The sequence below is a fragment of the Coregonus lavaretus genome (assembly GCF_964263955.1).
Source record: "Coregonus lavaretus genome assembly, chromosome: 22".
NCBI classification, from domain to species: domain Eukaryota; kingdom Metazoa; phylum Chordata; class Actinopteri; order Salmoniformes; family Salmonidae; genus Coregonus; species Coregonus lavaretus.
In genome coordinates, this window is record NC_140009.1 from 9,610,603 (window position 1) to 9,626,604 (window position 16,002).

Below are 16,002 nucleotides of genomic sequence, written 5' to 3' on the forward strand. Positions count from 1 at the left end.
GCACCTTGCTCTACTCAGACACGTGTTGTTGAATCTGACCGGTGTCTCATCTCTCCTGTAGGACGGAGTCGGTGGCTGAGAAGATGCTCACCAACTGGTTTACATTCCTGCTTCATCGCTTCCTCAAGGTAAGGCAGTTTTAATGGTGCTCAGATCGTTTTTTGAACATAGGGTTCATTTGGGTTCAGAGCAGAGCGATTCAGATACTTAGCAGAAGATTGATGCTTGTGATTTATTCACAAAATACCTGTTGTTTGGCTGGATCACCAGTGGGCTCAAAGCAACACTGTGGATTCTGTACCCGTTCTAAAAAGAAATCCAGAAATTCTGTAAAATGATCGTTAATTGCTATTATTAGTGTAATGTGCGAGTTGTAATTATATTTCTGAGGTGGGGTTCTTTGGCTAATCATGGTCCTGGTGCTGTTAATTCTCACTCTGTGTGACCGCAGCATGGCCACAGTGTGAACCGTATCGGGGAATCACTCTGGGGGAAGTTGTGGTCATTTTGTCTAACCACATCCTGTTAGGTGCTACCCACCACCCAAAATGGCCTTTCTGTGTTTTTCCTGGCCATATGCTACTGCTGTGTTACTCTGGGATTTGATTAAAATTGCCATTCACGTTAAGGACAAGAACACCAGGCCCATTGTGAGTTCAGGCCTGAAATGCCTATTGGAATGTAGCTCTGGATGGCCACCAATTATATTTAAGTTACATCAGTGCAGATGTTAAAGTGTTCTGGCCATCTTCCCAGCCTCCCCAAGTAATTACCCAGAAATGTTTCCACAAGCTCTACTTAAACCTCTATTCTGGATTGGCTTCCACATTTTTATATTCAGCTTGCATAGCAATATTCAGCTTTCGTAGCCAGGCTTGTCACTAAATTAACAAAAATAGATATCTTAATGGAGGTTTTCAGTACCTGAGGGTAGATGTTATTCGGGAAGGTAAAGGTTCTAGAGTTTCTTAAATAACAAATGTAATGCCATGTTAAGATTTATGAAGTTCTGGAAACCGAAAAAAAAATATCTACTTAGCATGTTCAACATAAACCCCTTTAGTGAAGAACAAATTATCTGAGGATTTAATCTCATCGGACATGGTCTGGAAAAATATAGAAGCTTATTCGTTACTCTCGTTTGACTGGTTTTGAACTGAGAAAACATTGTGGAGAGTAACTTAAAACCTGTAGTTATGATGTTATTAAATGTGACGTCAACTCAACTGTACAGATTATTAAGACCACAGAAGAACATGTCATCAAACACAGTACATAAATTCAGAACAGCACTGACACATCCCAGCATGAACAATCAGTATGACTGACTCATGCTTAAACTATCTCTGTCCTACTTACATTGGACAATTGGGGAGTCATTTGTGTGTTTAAGGTTTCCGTTGTTTGAATATTGCTCCATATGGTTACTGGTTACTGGTTACATTTGGTTACTGGTTACTGGTTACTGGTTACATTTGGTTACTGGCAGCAGGATTTAGAAGCCCGGTAGATGGGTCCATTGTCCTCTGTGTCTGGGCTTGAAGGCCCCTCTGTGCCCAAGCAGCTTTAGATTCAGGATGTCATGTTGTAATTAATGATGTCAAATTAATCTGCCCTAAGAACTAAATAATGGTGTTCCCTTAGTATCACTGGTTAGTCATCAAACCCTGTAAGTGGGTAATTGGTCACTTCCCCACTCCTCACTGAAAGGGATGTGATTACCTCTCCCTCTCCTCTTTTCACACTCAGTTACTCCCTCCCTCTTCTGCTTTTACTCTCTCCCTCTCCCTCTCTCTCCCCCTCTCTCTCTCTCTCTCTCTCTCTCTCTCTCTCTCTCTCTCTCTCTCTCTCTCTCTCACTCTCTCTCTCTCTCTCTCTCTCTCTCTCTCTCTCTCTCTCTCCCTCCCTCTCTCTCTCTCTCTCTCTCTCTCTCTCTCTCTCAGGAGTGTGCTGGGGAGCCTCTGTTCATGCTGTTCTGTGCCATCAAGCAGCAGATGGAGAAGGGGCCTATAGACGCCATCACAGGAGAGGCTCGCTACTCGCTCAGTGAAGACAAGCTCATCCGCCAGCAGATCGACTACAAACAGCTGGTGCGGAAGGACCCTCCTCCACACACAGACACACAGACACACAGACACACAGACCAGGACTCTCACACCATGTAGCGTAATGGAGCCAGCCCTCTCAGTCCCAGGGCAGCAAGATCAATCCATGTACTGATTCTCACTTAATGTGGTTCAAGATGCAAAACAAACAAACAGGTGGGAGAATGTTTAGCAGGCTTTGCCATGCAAATCACCTGACATGTTACTGAGCAAGTGAGGTTGGCCTTGGCTCTCTCGTTGGCTGTGGGATCTCAGTGTAGACAGTGGTAGGAGGCGTGGCTTTATGGGTGAGGGAGGGCTGATGGAACTAACCTACTTACCTGCTGCGTGCCAGTAATGATTAAAACAAATCAAGATATTTATTGTCCGCCAATAAAACAAACCCTTCCCACCACATCGCTCTCTCTACCCTAACCAGGCGGCCAAGCAGCACTGCCAGGAAATACTACACTTAAACAATTAATGATTTACTCACCGTCAGCAACCCATTGACTTCCACATAAAAGCGTCACACCCCAGATTGGCGAATGAAACATAAAAACAGCACAGGAATTCTCCAAATATATCCTCATTTTAATTATTTATATGGAAAAATAGCAATACGCTGACTTGGTAGAATGCACTGCTAGCCCGCCCACTCCCACCCCTCCACTTCTCCACTTATCAGCTGTTTACTGCCTGCATCCGAGGCCATTCGTCACTCCCCACACTGCTGGGACAACACTGCAGCATCAACTCAGGACAGGGTCATCTCTGCCTCCTTCAGAGGGATCGGTAGACAGAATAGCAGATGTCACAGAAATTAGCCCTATATAGGCAGATGCTCCCATAGGATCTGTCTATATCTCTGGCCCTGGGGGATCTTCAGTAGAGGACAACGCTATAGGACAGCTTTATGCCCCCTGCTTCCATATACCCTTAATATCACTCATAATCCATACCACCTATGGATGATGGGAGGGAGGCTCTGTTATCTCTGTGTCTGGGGCCATCTGTACACACTATGGATAACTATCATTCACGGTTATCTCTTGCATCCCTTTACATGGCTTTAACCAAGACTGGCAACTTTACGGGGAAGTACTGCAGTATTGGATATTCAGATCTGATACTTTCAAGTACTGTAAAGTGGACCTGTGGACCGTAGATTCTCAGATCGGATAGATACGCTTTTATCTCCAAGACGCCAGAAATCACCCCATGTCCAGAACCCTGCTTGACCTTGGACCTCCTCAAATGATAAGGATTCTCCTGCTCCTTGAGAATTCCTATACTTTGCTATGTAATTGGTTTTTAATCACAAATGCCCCACTTGTTAACTATTTCTAGTGCATGGAAGGAAATGTACTTTGCTAATGATCAGTGAGTGTCAGTGGTACATATGTCTGTGGTACCCTGTGCCAGCTGCACACTGTGCTAATCACCTGATTAACGCACCCAGCACACACCAAAGGTCTCCTCATGAATGTGTATGGACTGGCAGCACAGCATGTACATGCCCAGTAAATAAATACATTAGAAGGACCTCTCTCCTCTCTGGTCACAACCTTTGACCTTTTTGGATGGGGACTGCACCTTGGTTATTCCAAGAATCAACATAGGTAATTTAATGGCGTTTAGTTGTAGATTGTGTAAAAATTTGAATCAATGCTTTTCCAATAGTCAGGATTCCTCGAGAGCGGGGGTGTAAAATTCATTTTGCCCTGGGGGCCGCATTCGGTCTTCAACGAGGTCCGGAGGGCCGCACTGAAAATGTGTTATATTTCCTCGCTCAAAATGTAGCTTCTAGCTTTCATTTCAGTGAGTATTGTCACGAGCTGATGTGGATGCGGTGTTGGAGTCAGGCGCAGGACACAGAAGCTTAGTCGAACCGACTTTAATTGTCACAAAGACAAATACAAAATAACGGGCCTCAAAACACAGGAGGCGAGCGATTACGCAAACGGTGCGTAAAACACTAAACACTAGAAAACAATAAACATACACCAACGGACAGGCGTTCAACAACACACAACTGCAAACAAAACCAAAGGAAACGTATAGGTGACCTAATCAATACATAATACGAAACAGGTGCACCAACAAGACAAAACCAAACAAACATAGAGAACATCAAGCGGTAGCAGCTAGTACTCCGGGGACGACGAATGCCGAAGCCTGCCCGAACAAGGAGGAGGAGCAGTCTCGGCGGAATTCGTGACAAGTATTAGCAAGCTGGACACAGTCAAGAAACGGTATGAATGTAGGTCCATTATCATGTCTACACAGTTTTGATTTGGTTTAAGTCATTTTAAAATATATTTTTTACTCAAACCACCCGTGGGCCGGATTGGACTCCCTGCCTCGTGAGCCGGATCTGGCCTGGAGGCAGTATGTTTGACACCTCTGCTCTAGAGTAAATAGTGTTGAACACAGAAACTCCATCAGGCCTGCAGCAAATCATTGTTTACCGTCTGTCAATACTGACATAGCAACATGGCACGCTAGTTTACAGAAAGACGTTAGCCAGTAGACAATACAGAATCTATTAGCTATGATAGTCCCTGTATAGAGTTTGTATAGGAATTCAGAGTATGGCCTCATTCTGACACCACTCTTCTACGTTAGTTAATGTGTGAATGCAAGTTGCAAATGAGGCTGAATGCATCTCAATTTGTTATAATGACACTTTACCAAATAGAGCCTGACTTCTCTATATTGTGACTAGTTGAGCTGTGAAGGGGTGCCAGAACTGTTCAAATATATTATGTGTTTGCTCTCAATCCTCAATCTCCTCCTTTTAACTATGGCACATGGTGTGTTATATAAATCTTTGTTTGTAGTTAAATCAATGTCCTCTGTCAGTTTTCAATTGACCCGAGGAAGGCTAAAAAATGTGTCCTCCAGATCACTTGTATTCTTCACTGATTATCTTCAAACAGATAAAATCTTCATTATCGACAATGCAGTTAATATATCTGGGGGAGACTATTGATAAAATAGCATTTAAAGTGATTCATGAAAAACAAACACCTGACGAAATTGCAGTCTAAATGTCTCTCTCTTTAACTGGAAGAATTCCCCTTTAAAGGGAATGACCTACCGTAGGACAGGCACAGTGCAGCGCTCTAGTAGTCCCTCCCTCTCTAGAAGTCCCTCCCTCTCTAGTAGTCCCTCCCTCTCTAGGAGTCCCTCCCTCTCTAGTAGTCCCTCCCTCTCTAGTAGTCCCTCCCCCTCTAGTAGTCCCTCCCTCTCTAGTAGTCCCTCCCTCTCTAGTAGTCCCTCCCTCTCTAGAAGTCCCTCCCTCTCTAGTAGTCCCTCTCTCTCTAGTAGTCCCTCCCTCTCTAGTAGTCCCTCCCTCTCTAGTAGTCCCTCCCTCTCTAGTAGTCCCTCTCTCTCTAGTAGTCCCTCCCTCTCGAGTAGTCCCTCCCTCTCTAGTAGTCCCTCCCTCTCTAGTAGTCCCTCCCTCTCTAGTAGTCCCTCCCTCTCTAGTAGTCCCTCCCTCTCTAGTAGCCCCTCCCTCTCTAGTAGTCCCTCTCTCTCTAGTAGTCCCTCCCTCTCTAGTAGTCCCTCCCTCTCTAGTAGTCCCTCCCTCTCTAGTAGTCCCTCCCTCTCTAGTAGTCCCTCCCTCTCTAGTAGTCCCTCTCTAGTACTGATGGCTCTGTGGTTTCCCCCCCCCCCCCCCCCAGTCCCTCTCTAGTACTGATGGCTCTGTGGTTTCCCCCCCCCCCCCCCCCTAGTCCCTCTCTAGTACTGATGGCTCTGTGGTTTCTCCCCCCCCCCTAGTCCCTCTCTAGTACTGATGGCTCTGTGGTTTCTCCCCCCCCCCCCTAGTCCCTCTCTAGTACTGATGGCTCTGTGGTTTCTCCCCCCCCCCAGACTCTGATATGTATCCCTCCGGAGGGTGAGGCAGGCACCGAGGTCCCGGTGAAGGTGCTGAACTGTGACACGGTCACTCAGGTGAAGGACAAGCTGCTGGACGCTGTGTACAAAGGCATCCCCTACTCCCAGAGACCCCAGGCTGATGACATGGACCTGGGTAAGAACCTACTGTATATATGGATGTCTATAGGAGTGTTTCTTAATCATGGTCCTGGGGGCCAAAAGGGTCTAGCACTACACAGCTGATTCAAAGGATCAACGCATCATCAACCTTGGATTATTTTGGGGGAAAAGGTGTAGCGCCCCAAAAAATAGAAATCCAGGACCAGGATTAAGAAACACTGGTCTATGGTAATAACAGCCTCTTAAGAAACACTGGTCTATGGTAATAACAGCCTCTTAAGAAACACTGGTCTATGGTAATAACAGCCTCTTAAGAAACACTGGTTTATGGTAATAACAGCCTCTTAAGAAACACTGGTCTACGGTAATAACAGCCTCTTAAGAAACACTGGTCTATGGTAATAACAGCCTCTTAAGAAACACTGGTCTACGGTAATAACAGCCTCTTAAGAAACACTGGTTTATGGTAATAACAGCCTCTTAAGAAACACTGGTCTACGGTAATAACAGCCTCTTAAGAAACACTGGTCTATGGTAATAACAGCCTCTTAAGAAACACTGGTCTATGGTAATAACAGCCTCTTAAGAAACACTGGTCTATGGTAATAACAGCCTCTTAAGAAACACTGGTCTATGGTAATAACAGCCTCTTAAGAAACACTGGTCTACGGTAATAACAGCCTTGTAGGCTACAGACATACTCATTATTACAGTGGGGACCCTGTATGTGAAGGTTGTAAAGGATTTACTGTAACTAATTGCAGCATTGGCTAATAGTTATTCCCCTTTGAAACTAAAGATACGGATTATAGCCCAAACCAATCTTCTGTTGTTGTTGTTTTCCGTCCTCACAGAGTGGCGACAAGGAAGACTGACCAGAATTATCCTTCAAGATGAGGACGTCACCACAAAGATCGAGAGTGACTGGAAGAGGCTCAACACCCTGGCCCACTACCAGGTCAGATAGCATCACCAGCTGGACACATCCACATAATACTCATCCGGATTTCTCAGACACAAAGATGAATACAGTCAAATTGATGGTAATTCATTTGATGATAGATGATTAAAGATCTCTCTCCTCCTCCAGGTGGCAGATGGGTCTCTGGTAGCCCTGGTCCAGAAGCAGGTCTCTGCCTACAACATCGCCAACTCTTTTACCTTCACCCGCTCTCTGAGCCGTTATGGTACGTATTAATGATCCTCTCTGAGCCGTTATGGTACGTATTAATGATCCTCTCTGAGCCGTTATGGTACGTATTAATGATCCTCTCTTAGCTGTTATGGTACGTACTAATGATCCTCTCTTAGCTGTTATGGTACGTATTAATGATCCTCTCTTAGCTGTTATGGTACGTATTAATGATCCTCTCTTAGCTATTATGGTACATATTAATGATCCTCTCTTAGCTGTTATGGTACGTATTAATGATCCTCTCTTAGCTGTTATGGTACATATTAATGATCCTCTCTTAGCTATTATGGTACATATTAATGATCCTCTCTTAGCTGTTATGGTACGTATGAATGATCCGCTCTTAGCTGTTAAGGTACCTATTAATGAACCTCTCTTAGCCGTTATGGTACGTATTAATGACCCTCTCTGAGCCCTACAGTATCTGACTGTGTGTCGTCGTGTTTCCAGAGAGCCTCCTGAGGACGTCCAGCAGCCCAGACAGCCTGCGCTCCCGGGCCCCCATGATCACCCCTGACCAGGAGACTGGCACCAAGCTCTGGCACCTGGTCAAGAACCACGAGCACGCTGACCAACGGGAGGGCGACCGCGGCAGCAAGATGGTGTCTGAGATCTATCTCACCCGCCTACTGGCCACCAAGGTCTCTTCTCATTGTAATCTGTTGATTGAATTTTAGTGGATTGTCTCATAATGTATCATGATAATGTATCATTGCCAGGCACACATTCCTATCTTGGACTCTGTGTTAACACCGCTTGTCTGATCACCCTACAGGGAACTCTGCAGAAGTTTGTGGATGACCTGTTTGAGACAGTGTTCAGCACGGCCCACCGTGGCAGTGCCCTCCCTCTGGCCATCAAGTACATGTTTGACTTCCTGGACGAGCAGGCCGACAAGAGGCAGATCACTGACCCTGATGTCCGCCACACTTGGAAGAGCAACTGGTAAGCACAGAGTGACCTCTGACCTCTGTCTGCCCCTTTTCCTTATAGCTGCCCCGTAGCCCTTTCCTGCAGTCAAATGACCAAAGAGCCCTCTAGTGGCCTCATGGGTGGAATGTTATTAATATTTTTCATAATTTCATAATTAATAGACATTATAAAAAATTATGCAGAAAATCCAGTGTTTCTATGTCAAACGGTTTTGTTATATTTCAGTCTTCTGTGGTGTATAAAAAGTGTAATATTGGGATGCAAACTCAAAATGGAAAACATTTCAACTCTATATCTGAAATGGAACAGGTGTCTTCTTTTTTTAAGCCCATAACCATGTGTGTGAGGTGTATACTTTTGTTTCAAAGTAGATTTGTTTAAGACTACCAGGAAACGCTCTGTGTGACCCTGAAGTTAAAGGTTAAATAGGTCAATGGAACCCAAGCTGTAACTGTGCGCTTGGTAAAAAGGTTTTGGACCCCTGTCTCAGCCTGTCTCAATCTTCTTGGCTATTTGAAATGGCCACTATTGAATCAGAGCTACTCGCCTCCCCTGAATGGCACAGACATACGCATAATCCCACTCTATAATCTACTTTTCAAAGGAGGAAGTATTGACAAGCATTACAGTTGAAGTCGGATGTTTACATACACTTAGGTTGGAGTCATTAAAACTCGTTTTTCAACAACTCCACAAATTTCTTGTTAACAAACTACAGTTTTGGCAAGTCGGTTAGGACATCTACTTTGTGCATGACACAAGTAATTCTTCCAACAATTGTTTACAGACATATTATTTCACTTATACAGTGGGGGAAACAAGTATTTAGTCAGCCACCAATTGTGCAAGTTCTCCCACTTAAAAAGATGAGAGAGGCCTGTAATTTTCATCATAGGTACACGTCAACTAGATTTTTTTTCTCCAGAAAATCACATTGTAGGATTTTTTATGAATATATTTGCAAATTATGGTGGAAAATAAGTATTTGGTCACCTACAAACAAGCAAGATTTCTGGCTCTCACAGACCTGTAACTTCTTATTTAAGAGGCTCCTCTGTCCTCCACTCGTTACCTGTATTAATGGCACCTGTTTGAACTTGTTATCAGTATAAAAGACACCTGTCCACAACCTCAAACAGTCACACTCCAAACTCCACTATGGCCAAGACCAAAGAGCTGTCAAAGGACACCAGAAACAAAATTGTAGACCTGCACCAGGCTGGGAAGACTGAATCTGCAATAGGTAAGCAGCTTGGTTTGAAGAAATCAACTGTGGGAGCAATTATTAGGAAATGGAAGACATACAAGACCACTGATAATCTCCCTCGATCTGGGGCTCCACGCAAGATCTCACCCCGTGGGGTCAAAATGATCACAAGAACGGTGAGCAAAAATCCCAGAACCACACGGGGGGACCTAGTGAATGACCTGCAGAGAGCTGGGACCAAAGTAACAAAGCCTACCATCAGTAACACACTACGCCGCCAGGGACTCAAATCCTGCAGTGCCAGACGTGTCCCCCTGCTTAAGCCAGTACATGTCCAGGCCCGTCTGAAGTTTGCTAGAGTGCATTTGGATGATCCAGAAGAGGATTGGGAGAATGTCATATGGTCAGATGAAACCAAAATAGAACTTTTTAGTAAAAACTCAACTCGTCGTGTTTGGAGGACAAAGAATGCTGAGTTGCATCCAAAGAACACCATACCTACTGTGAAGCATGGGGGTGGAAACATCATGCTTTGGGGCTGTTTTTCTGCAAAGGGACCAGGACGACTGATCCATGTAAAGGAAAGAATGAATGGGGCCATGTATCGTGAGATTTTGAGTGAAAACCTCCTTCCATCAGCAAGGGCATTGAAGATGAAACGTGGCTGGGTCTTTCAGCATGACAATGATCCCAAACACACCGCCCGGGCAACGAAGGAGTGGCTTCGTAAGAAGCATTTCAAGGTCCTGGAGTGGCCTAGCCAGTCTCCAGATCTCAACCCCATAGAAAATCTTTGGAGGGAGTTGAAAGTCTGTGTTGCCCAGCGACAGCCCCAAAACATCACTGCTCTAGAGGAGATCTGCATGGAGGAATGGGCCAAAATACCAGCAACAGTGTGTGAAAACCTTGTGAAGACTTACAGAAAACGTTTGACCTGTGTCATTGCCAACAAAGGGTATATAACAAAGTATTGAGAAACTTTTGTTATTGACCAAATACTTATTTTCCACCATAATTTGCAAATAAATTCATTAAAAATCCTACAATGTGATTTTTCTCATTTTGTCTGTCATAGTTGACGTGTACCTATGATGAAAATTACAGGCCTCTCTCATCTTTTTAAGTGGGAGACCTTGCACAATTGGTGGCTGACTAAATACTTTTTTTCCCCCACTGTAATTCACTGTATCAAAATTCCAGTGGGTCAAAGTCAAGGTATTGGAGTGGCCATCACAAAGCCCTGACCTCAATCCTATAGAAAATGTGTGGGCAGAACTGAAAAAGCGTGTGCGAGCAAGGAGTCCTACAAACCTGACTCAGTTACACCAGCTCTGTCAGGAGGAATGGGCCAAAATTCATCCAACTTATTGTGGGAAGCTTGTGGAAGGCTACCCGAAACGTTTGACCCAAGTTAAACAATTTAAAGGCAATGCTACCAAATACTAATTGAGTGTATGTAAACTTCTGACCCACTGGGAATGTGATGAAAGAAATAAAAGCTGAAATAAATCATTCTCTCTACTATTATTCTGACATTTCACATTCTTAAAATAAAGTGGTGATCCTAACTGACCTAAGACAGGGAATCTTTACTAGGATTAAATGTCAAAAATTGTGAAAAACTGAGTTTAAATTATAATTCACTGTATCACAATTCCAGTGGGTCAGAAGTTTACATACACTAAGTTGACTGTGCCTTTAAACGGCTTGGAAAATTCCAGAAAATGTCATGGCTTTAGAAGTTTCTGATAGGCTAATTGACATCATTTGAGTAAATTGGAGGTGTACCTGTGGATGTATCTCAAGGCCTACCTTCAAACTCAGTGCCTCTTTGCTTGACATCATGGGAAAATCAAAATAAATCAGCCCTCAGAAAAAATATGTAGACCTCCACAAGTCTGGTTCATCGTTGGGAGCAATTTCCAAATGCCTGATGGTACCACGTTCATCTGTACAAACAATAGTACGCAAGTATAAACAACATGGGACCACGCAGCCGTCATACCGCTCAAGAAGGAGACGCATTCTGTCTCCTAGAGATGAACATACTTTGGTGCGAAAAGTGCAAATCAATCCCTGAACAACAGCAAAGGACCTTGTGAAGATGCTGGAGGAAACAGGTACAAAAGTATCTATATCCACAGTAAAAGAGTCCTATATCGACATAACCTGAACGGCCGCTCAGCAAGGAAGAAGCCACCGCTCCAAAACCGCCATAAAAAAGCCAGAGTACGGTTTGCAACTGCACATGGGGATAAAGATCGTACTTTTTGGAGAAATGTCCTCTGTTCTGATGAAACAAAAATAGAACTGTTTGGCCATAATGACCATCGTTATGTTTGGAGGAAAAAGGGGGTTGCTTGCAAGCCGAAGAACACCATCCCAACCGTGAAGCACGGGGGTGGCAGCATCATGCTGTGGGGGTGCTTTGTTGCAGGAGGGACTGGTGCACTTCACAAAATAGATGGCATCATGAGGAAAGAAAATTATGTGGATATATTGAAGCAACATCTCAAGACATCAGTCAGGAAGTTAAAGCTTGGTCGCAAATGGGTCTTCCAAATGGACAATGACCCTAAGCATACTTCCAAAGTTGTGGCAAAATGGCTTAAGGACATCAAAGTAAAGGTATTGGAGTGGCCATCACAAAGCCCTGACCTCAATCCTATAGAATATTTGTGGGCAGAACTGAAAAGGCGTGTGCGAGCAAGGAGGCCTACAAACCTGACTCAGTTACACCAGCTCTGTCAGGAGGAATGGGCCAAAATTCATCCAACTTATTGTGGGAAGCTTGTGGAAGGCTACCCGAAACGTTTGACCCAAGTTAAACAATTTAAAGGCAATGCTACCAAATACTAATTGAGTCTATGTAAACAGGGAATTTTTACTAGGATTAAATGTCAAGAATTGTGAAAAACTGAGTTTAAATGTATTTGGCTAAGGTGTATGTAAACTTCCGACTTCAACTGTATGTTCAATTTCCTGTTCTCTCTCAGAGTTTTTCCCATGCCACATTTGCTTTCGGCTTTCTTTTTATAAATGTGTAGAACTGAGTATATTTAGTCAAGTGATAAATGACTAAAACGTAACTCATGGAAATTATAGTAAGATTTTACAATACTGTACCATGTGTGACTATGACTGCTTTTAGTGCCTCAAAACTCTATTTGAGTGGTTTTTAAAATCTGTATTTTGGATTGTCAACTATTGTATCATTGTGAAGTGACACTTCAATACCAACTCTAACTCTAAGACATATAATGGTCCCAATCTTTTTCTTCCTCTCTCTCTTTCTCTCCTTTGTCTCTGTCTGACAGTCTGCCTCTGCGTTTCTGGGTAAACGTGATCAAGAACCCTCAGTTTGTGTTTGACATCCACAAGAGCAGCATCACGGACGCCTGCCTGTCTGTGGTGGCCCAGACCTTCATGGACTCCTGCTCAACCTCCGAACACCGGCTGGGCAAGGACTCCCCCTCCAACAAGCTGCTCTACGCTAAAGACATCCCCAACTACAAGAGCTGGGTGGAGAGGTACACTTTCAGTTACCATCAGTCTTATTTGCTGTCATATTTAATTTTTTCTCAGCGTCTAACACTGAGTGCTCTTGTTTCACTTTGCTTGTGTCAGGTATTACAGAGATATCAGTAAGATGCCCACCATCAGTGACCAGGACATGGATGCCTATCTGGTGGAGCAGTCTCGTCTCCATGGCACCGAGTTCAACACTCTCAGTGCTCTCAGTGAGCTCTACTTCTACATCAACAAGTACAAAGAGGAGGTGGGAGACACGGACCAAGTCTGTGCTTTATTTGTCCTCATATTGTAAAAGTGTACATAATGTACATTGAAATAAAATCCTGTTGTTTTTACAGTAATTTACTGGTAGCCAGTTACCTGTAAGTTACACACAAAAAAATACAGTATGTTACTGTAAATTCCAAAGAAACTTTGGTTTAACAGTTCATTACTGGCATTAAGTTACCATAAAATCAACATAATTTTTTTTACACTGTGATACATAAATGTAATGCAATAAACGGTCTTGTTAATGTTGAAAAAAATATTATCTCACTTTTCTGTTCAGATTTTGACCGCACTGGACAGGGATGGGTACTGCCGCAAACACAAGCTGCGACACAAACTGGAACAAGCCATTAACCTGATGTCGGGCAGCAGCTGAGGACAGAGGATGGAACAGGGGGGCAGGGATCGGGGGAAAGGAGGGTTTGGTTGAACTGGTGAACGGACCTGTGTTGGAACATCCACAGCTTGTGCAATTAAAAAGGAGGACTTAAGACACTGGACAATCAACACAACGAACCACAGCACATTAAGCCCAATGTCTACAGACCAGATTCTGTGTCCAAATATCCTCACTCCCTCAAACCTCTACCTGCCATTGCCAGTGAGACATTCTGAGTAGTTTTTTTCTCCACACTGGCCTTTTGAATGGCAGACTCTTTAGTAACTGCCTAATCTAATGGAAGAGGACTGCTGTGGATACTACCAGATACATTCCAATAGAGGCATACAGTAAGTTGCCTTGGAAACTGTGCTGAACTCCCAAGCTAGTGCCATGGAAAGAGTAGCTTTTGGTCTGGGATAATAATTGTACAAAATGCTGAAAAGTAACATTTAGGTGTGGACTGTAGATTTTATCTTGAAATATATGGGTCTTACCACAAGTATGGTAAGGTACAAATAGTAGACCATAACCTCTTGGCCCCAAAGGAAAGCCTTGAGGCTCTGTTTTGTTGTGTTAGGGTTGGAGGTTCATTGCCAGTACGTGATGAAGGTGGCAGTATATGGCCAAAAGAGACCAAATTCTGGAAGCATCAGAGGCCTGATTAAGTGACATAAATTGAAGAGAGTGTTGAGGCTGGGCTGAGGGGTGGTCATCCCACCTTGTCTCTCAAATGCCATAGCTACAAAGCCTTTATCTTTTGCTTTAGTTTTTTTTGTTCTTGAAATTCGGGGCCAAATGGACATTTGCTTATGGCTCAGAGTCCAGAGTTTTAAAGCTTGCCTTTTGTGTTGCAGTCAAGCAGGAAGTGAAGCCCTTTCCTCATGGACGTTCCACCCCTACTGTAACTGTCCAGCTAATTGTACTCGGATCATTGTTTTAGTCTGCTTCACTGTGAATCTGATCTGTCAGGGTCCCAGGGGTTCCCATCCAAAGCTACTGCTGTCGTGGAAACAACCCTTTTTACCCAAATCAAACATCCTAAATATAGTTGATCCATTAACAGCAATAAGTCTAGTTATTTAAAAAAAAACAGCAAGCCATGTTTCATTAGATTACCCACCAAAAAAACACAGTTCCGTTAGAGACTCTCTATCTTGCGATAATCATTCTGTGTAACCATCTTTCTCTTCCCGATGTTTGCCATATTGCAAATGACAGCTTGAACATAATGTGTAACGCAACACCAAGCACAACAGACAGGGGACAACAGTATTGATTTTTTTTATATATAAAAAAAAGAATGCTGTCTAAATACAAGGCTTGCGTATGTGGATGTGAGTTCACTTGTGGTAGGCCATCTACGGTAGTTAATGGAAAAAATGCCTTTATTTGCTGCCTGTGTTTGCATTACCATACTAAGAAGAGAGAGGTTACTGTGTTGATGACTGATTTCCAACCCAGGAGACCGTCATCCTTCATTCTGTTTACCCTACAGTCCTATAGAGCCAGTAGCAGTAGGTTCTGATTAGATGGTAAATGCAATTTCTCTCTGTTGACTCCTTCCACGACAGACAGTAGAAGCTCTGTGTTTTTCAGTGGTGGTACATCAGATTACTGTACACACTCCCATGTTCCCTCTCCATATACAGTCTGGTGGTCTTATACCTGAATATTATTTGAGTACATTTACATGGTGGTTCCTTAGTTCATCCATCGATAGAATATTTATTGTTTTGCCTTTATTTATTTCATATTTATTTTAATTTTACACAAGAATGTAAACTCTTGTTTTGTACAGTGTTTGACTGAACATACCTGAACACAGTTGATGTCCTCTGTAGTACAGGTATGCTGTATGTCAAGTCTCTTAACACGGTTGCAAGAGTCTTTTTCGATGCCAATTCACACACAGGACCGGGTTCATTTAGGATACATCGTACATTCAGTAAATAACAGAATTCCTTCACATCCAGAACTGAAAGGTAAGCCTGTGATCGCTACATCAAGTGTTCCTCAACTGTGAGGAATGCAGACTGACCAAAGGAGACATGGAGAATAATCGAATGATCACTCTCTTGTCTTCGGGGTTGAATAATGCTGTAAGGCTTGACCCACACATTACAATACATTGTTAACCATAGATTATATAATGTTTTAAAATTCAGGTACAAACATATCTTTAAAAGATTGTTCATTGAATAGGATAAAGCCTCAAATTACAATGTTGTCCCATAACTAATGGTAGACAAATATGTATTTCTACTACTAAAGCCAGAGGTTTGTGGTTGTCCAAGTCCTGAATATAAATATTTCAGTATATCTAACTGTTCTTTTTATCCATCAAGTCCCCAAATATTAAATACAATTTAGTCAATGAAACCAATACTTTTGT

At 43.2% G+C, this 16,002-nt stretch overlaps 1 protein-coding gene across 1 annotated transcript in view; it reads left to right on the forward strand.

Moving 5' to 3' along the window:
* The window catches only part of plxna3 (plexin A3), a gene marked incomplete at both ends in the record, with an annotated part of 147,307 nt that extends 133,703 nt beyond the window's left edge, over nucleotides 1-13,604 (forward strand). The window contains 10 exon segments of the mRNA XM_084186683.1: nucleotides 62-128; nucleotides 1,944-2,090; nucleotides 5,964-6,123; nucleotides 6,944-7,047; nucleotides 7,180-7,276; nucleotides 7,735-7,925; nucleotides 8,060-8,229; nucleotides 12,742-12,954; nucleotides 13,052-13,202; nucleotides 13,509-13,604. Coding sequence (XP_084042809.1) covers nucleotides 62-128; nucleotides 1,944-2,090; nucleotides 5,964-6,123; nucleotides 6,944-7,047; nucleotides 7,180-7,276; nucleotides 7,735-7,925; nucleotides 8,060-8,229; nucleotides 12,742-12,954; nucleotides 13,052-13,202; nucleotides 13,509-13,604 — 1,396 coding nt within the window.
* Between the last annotated feature and the right edge of the window lie 2,398 nt (nucleotides 13,605-16,002).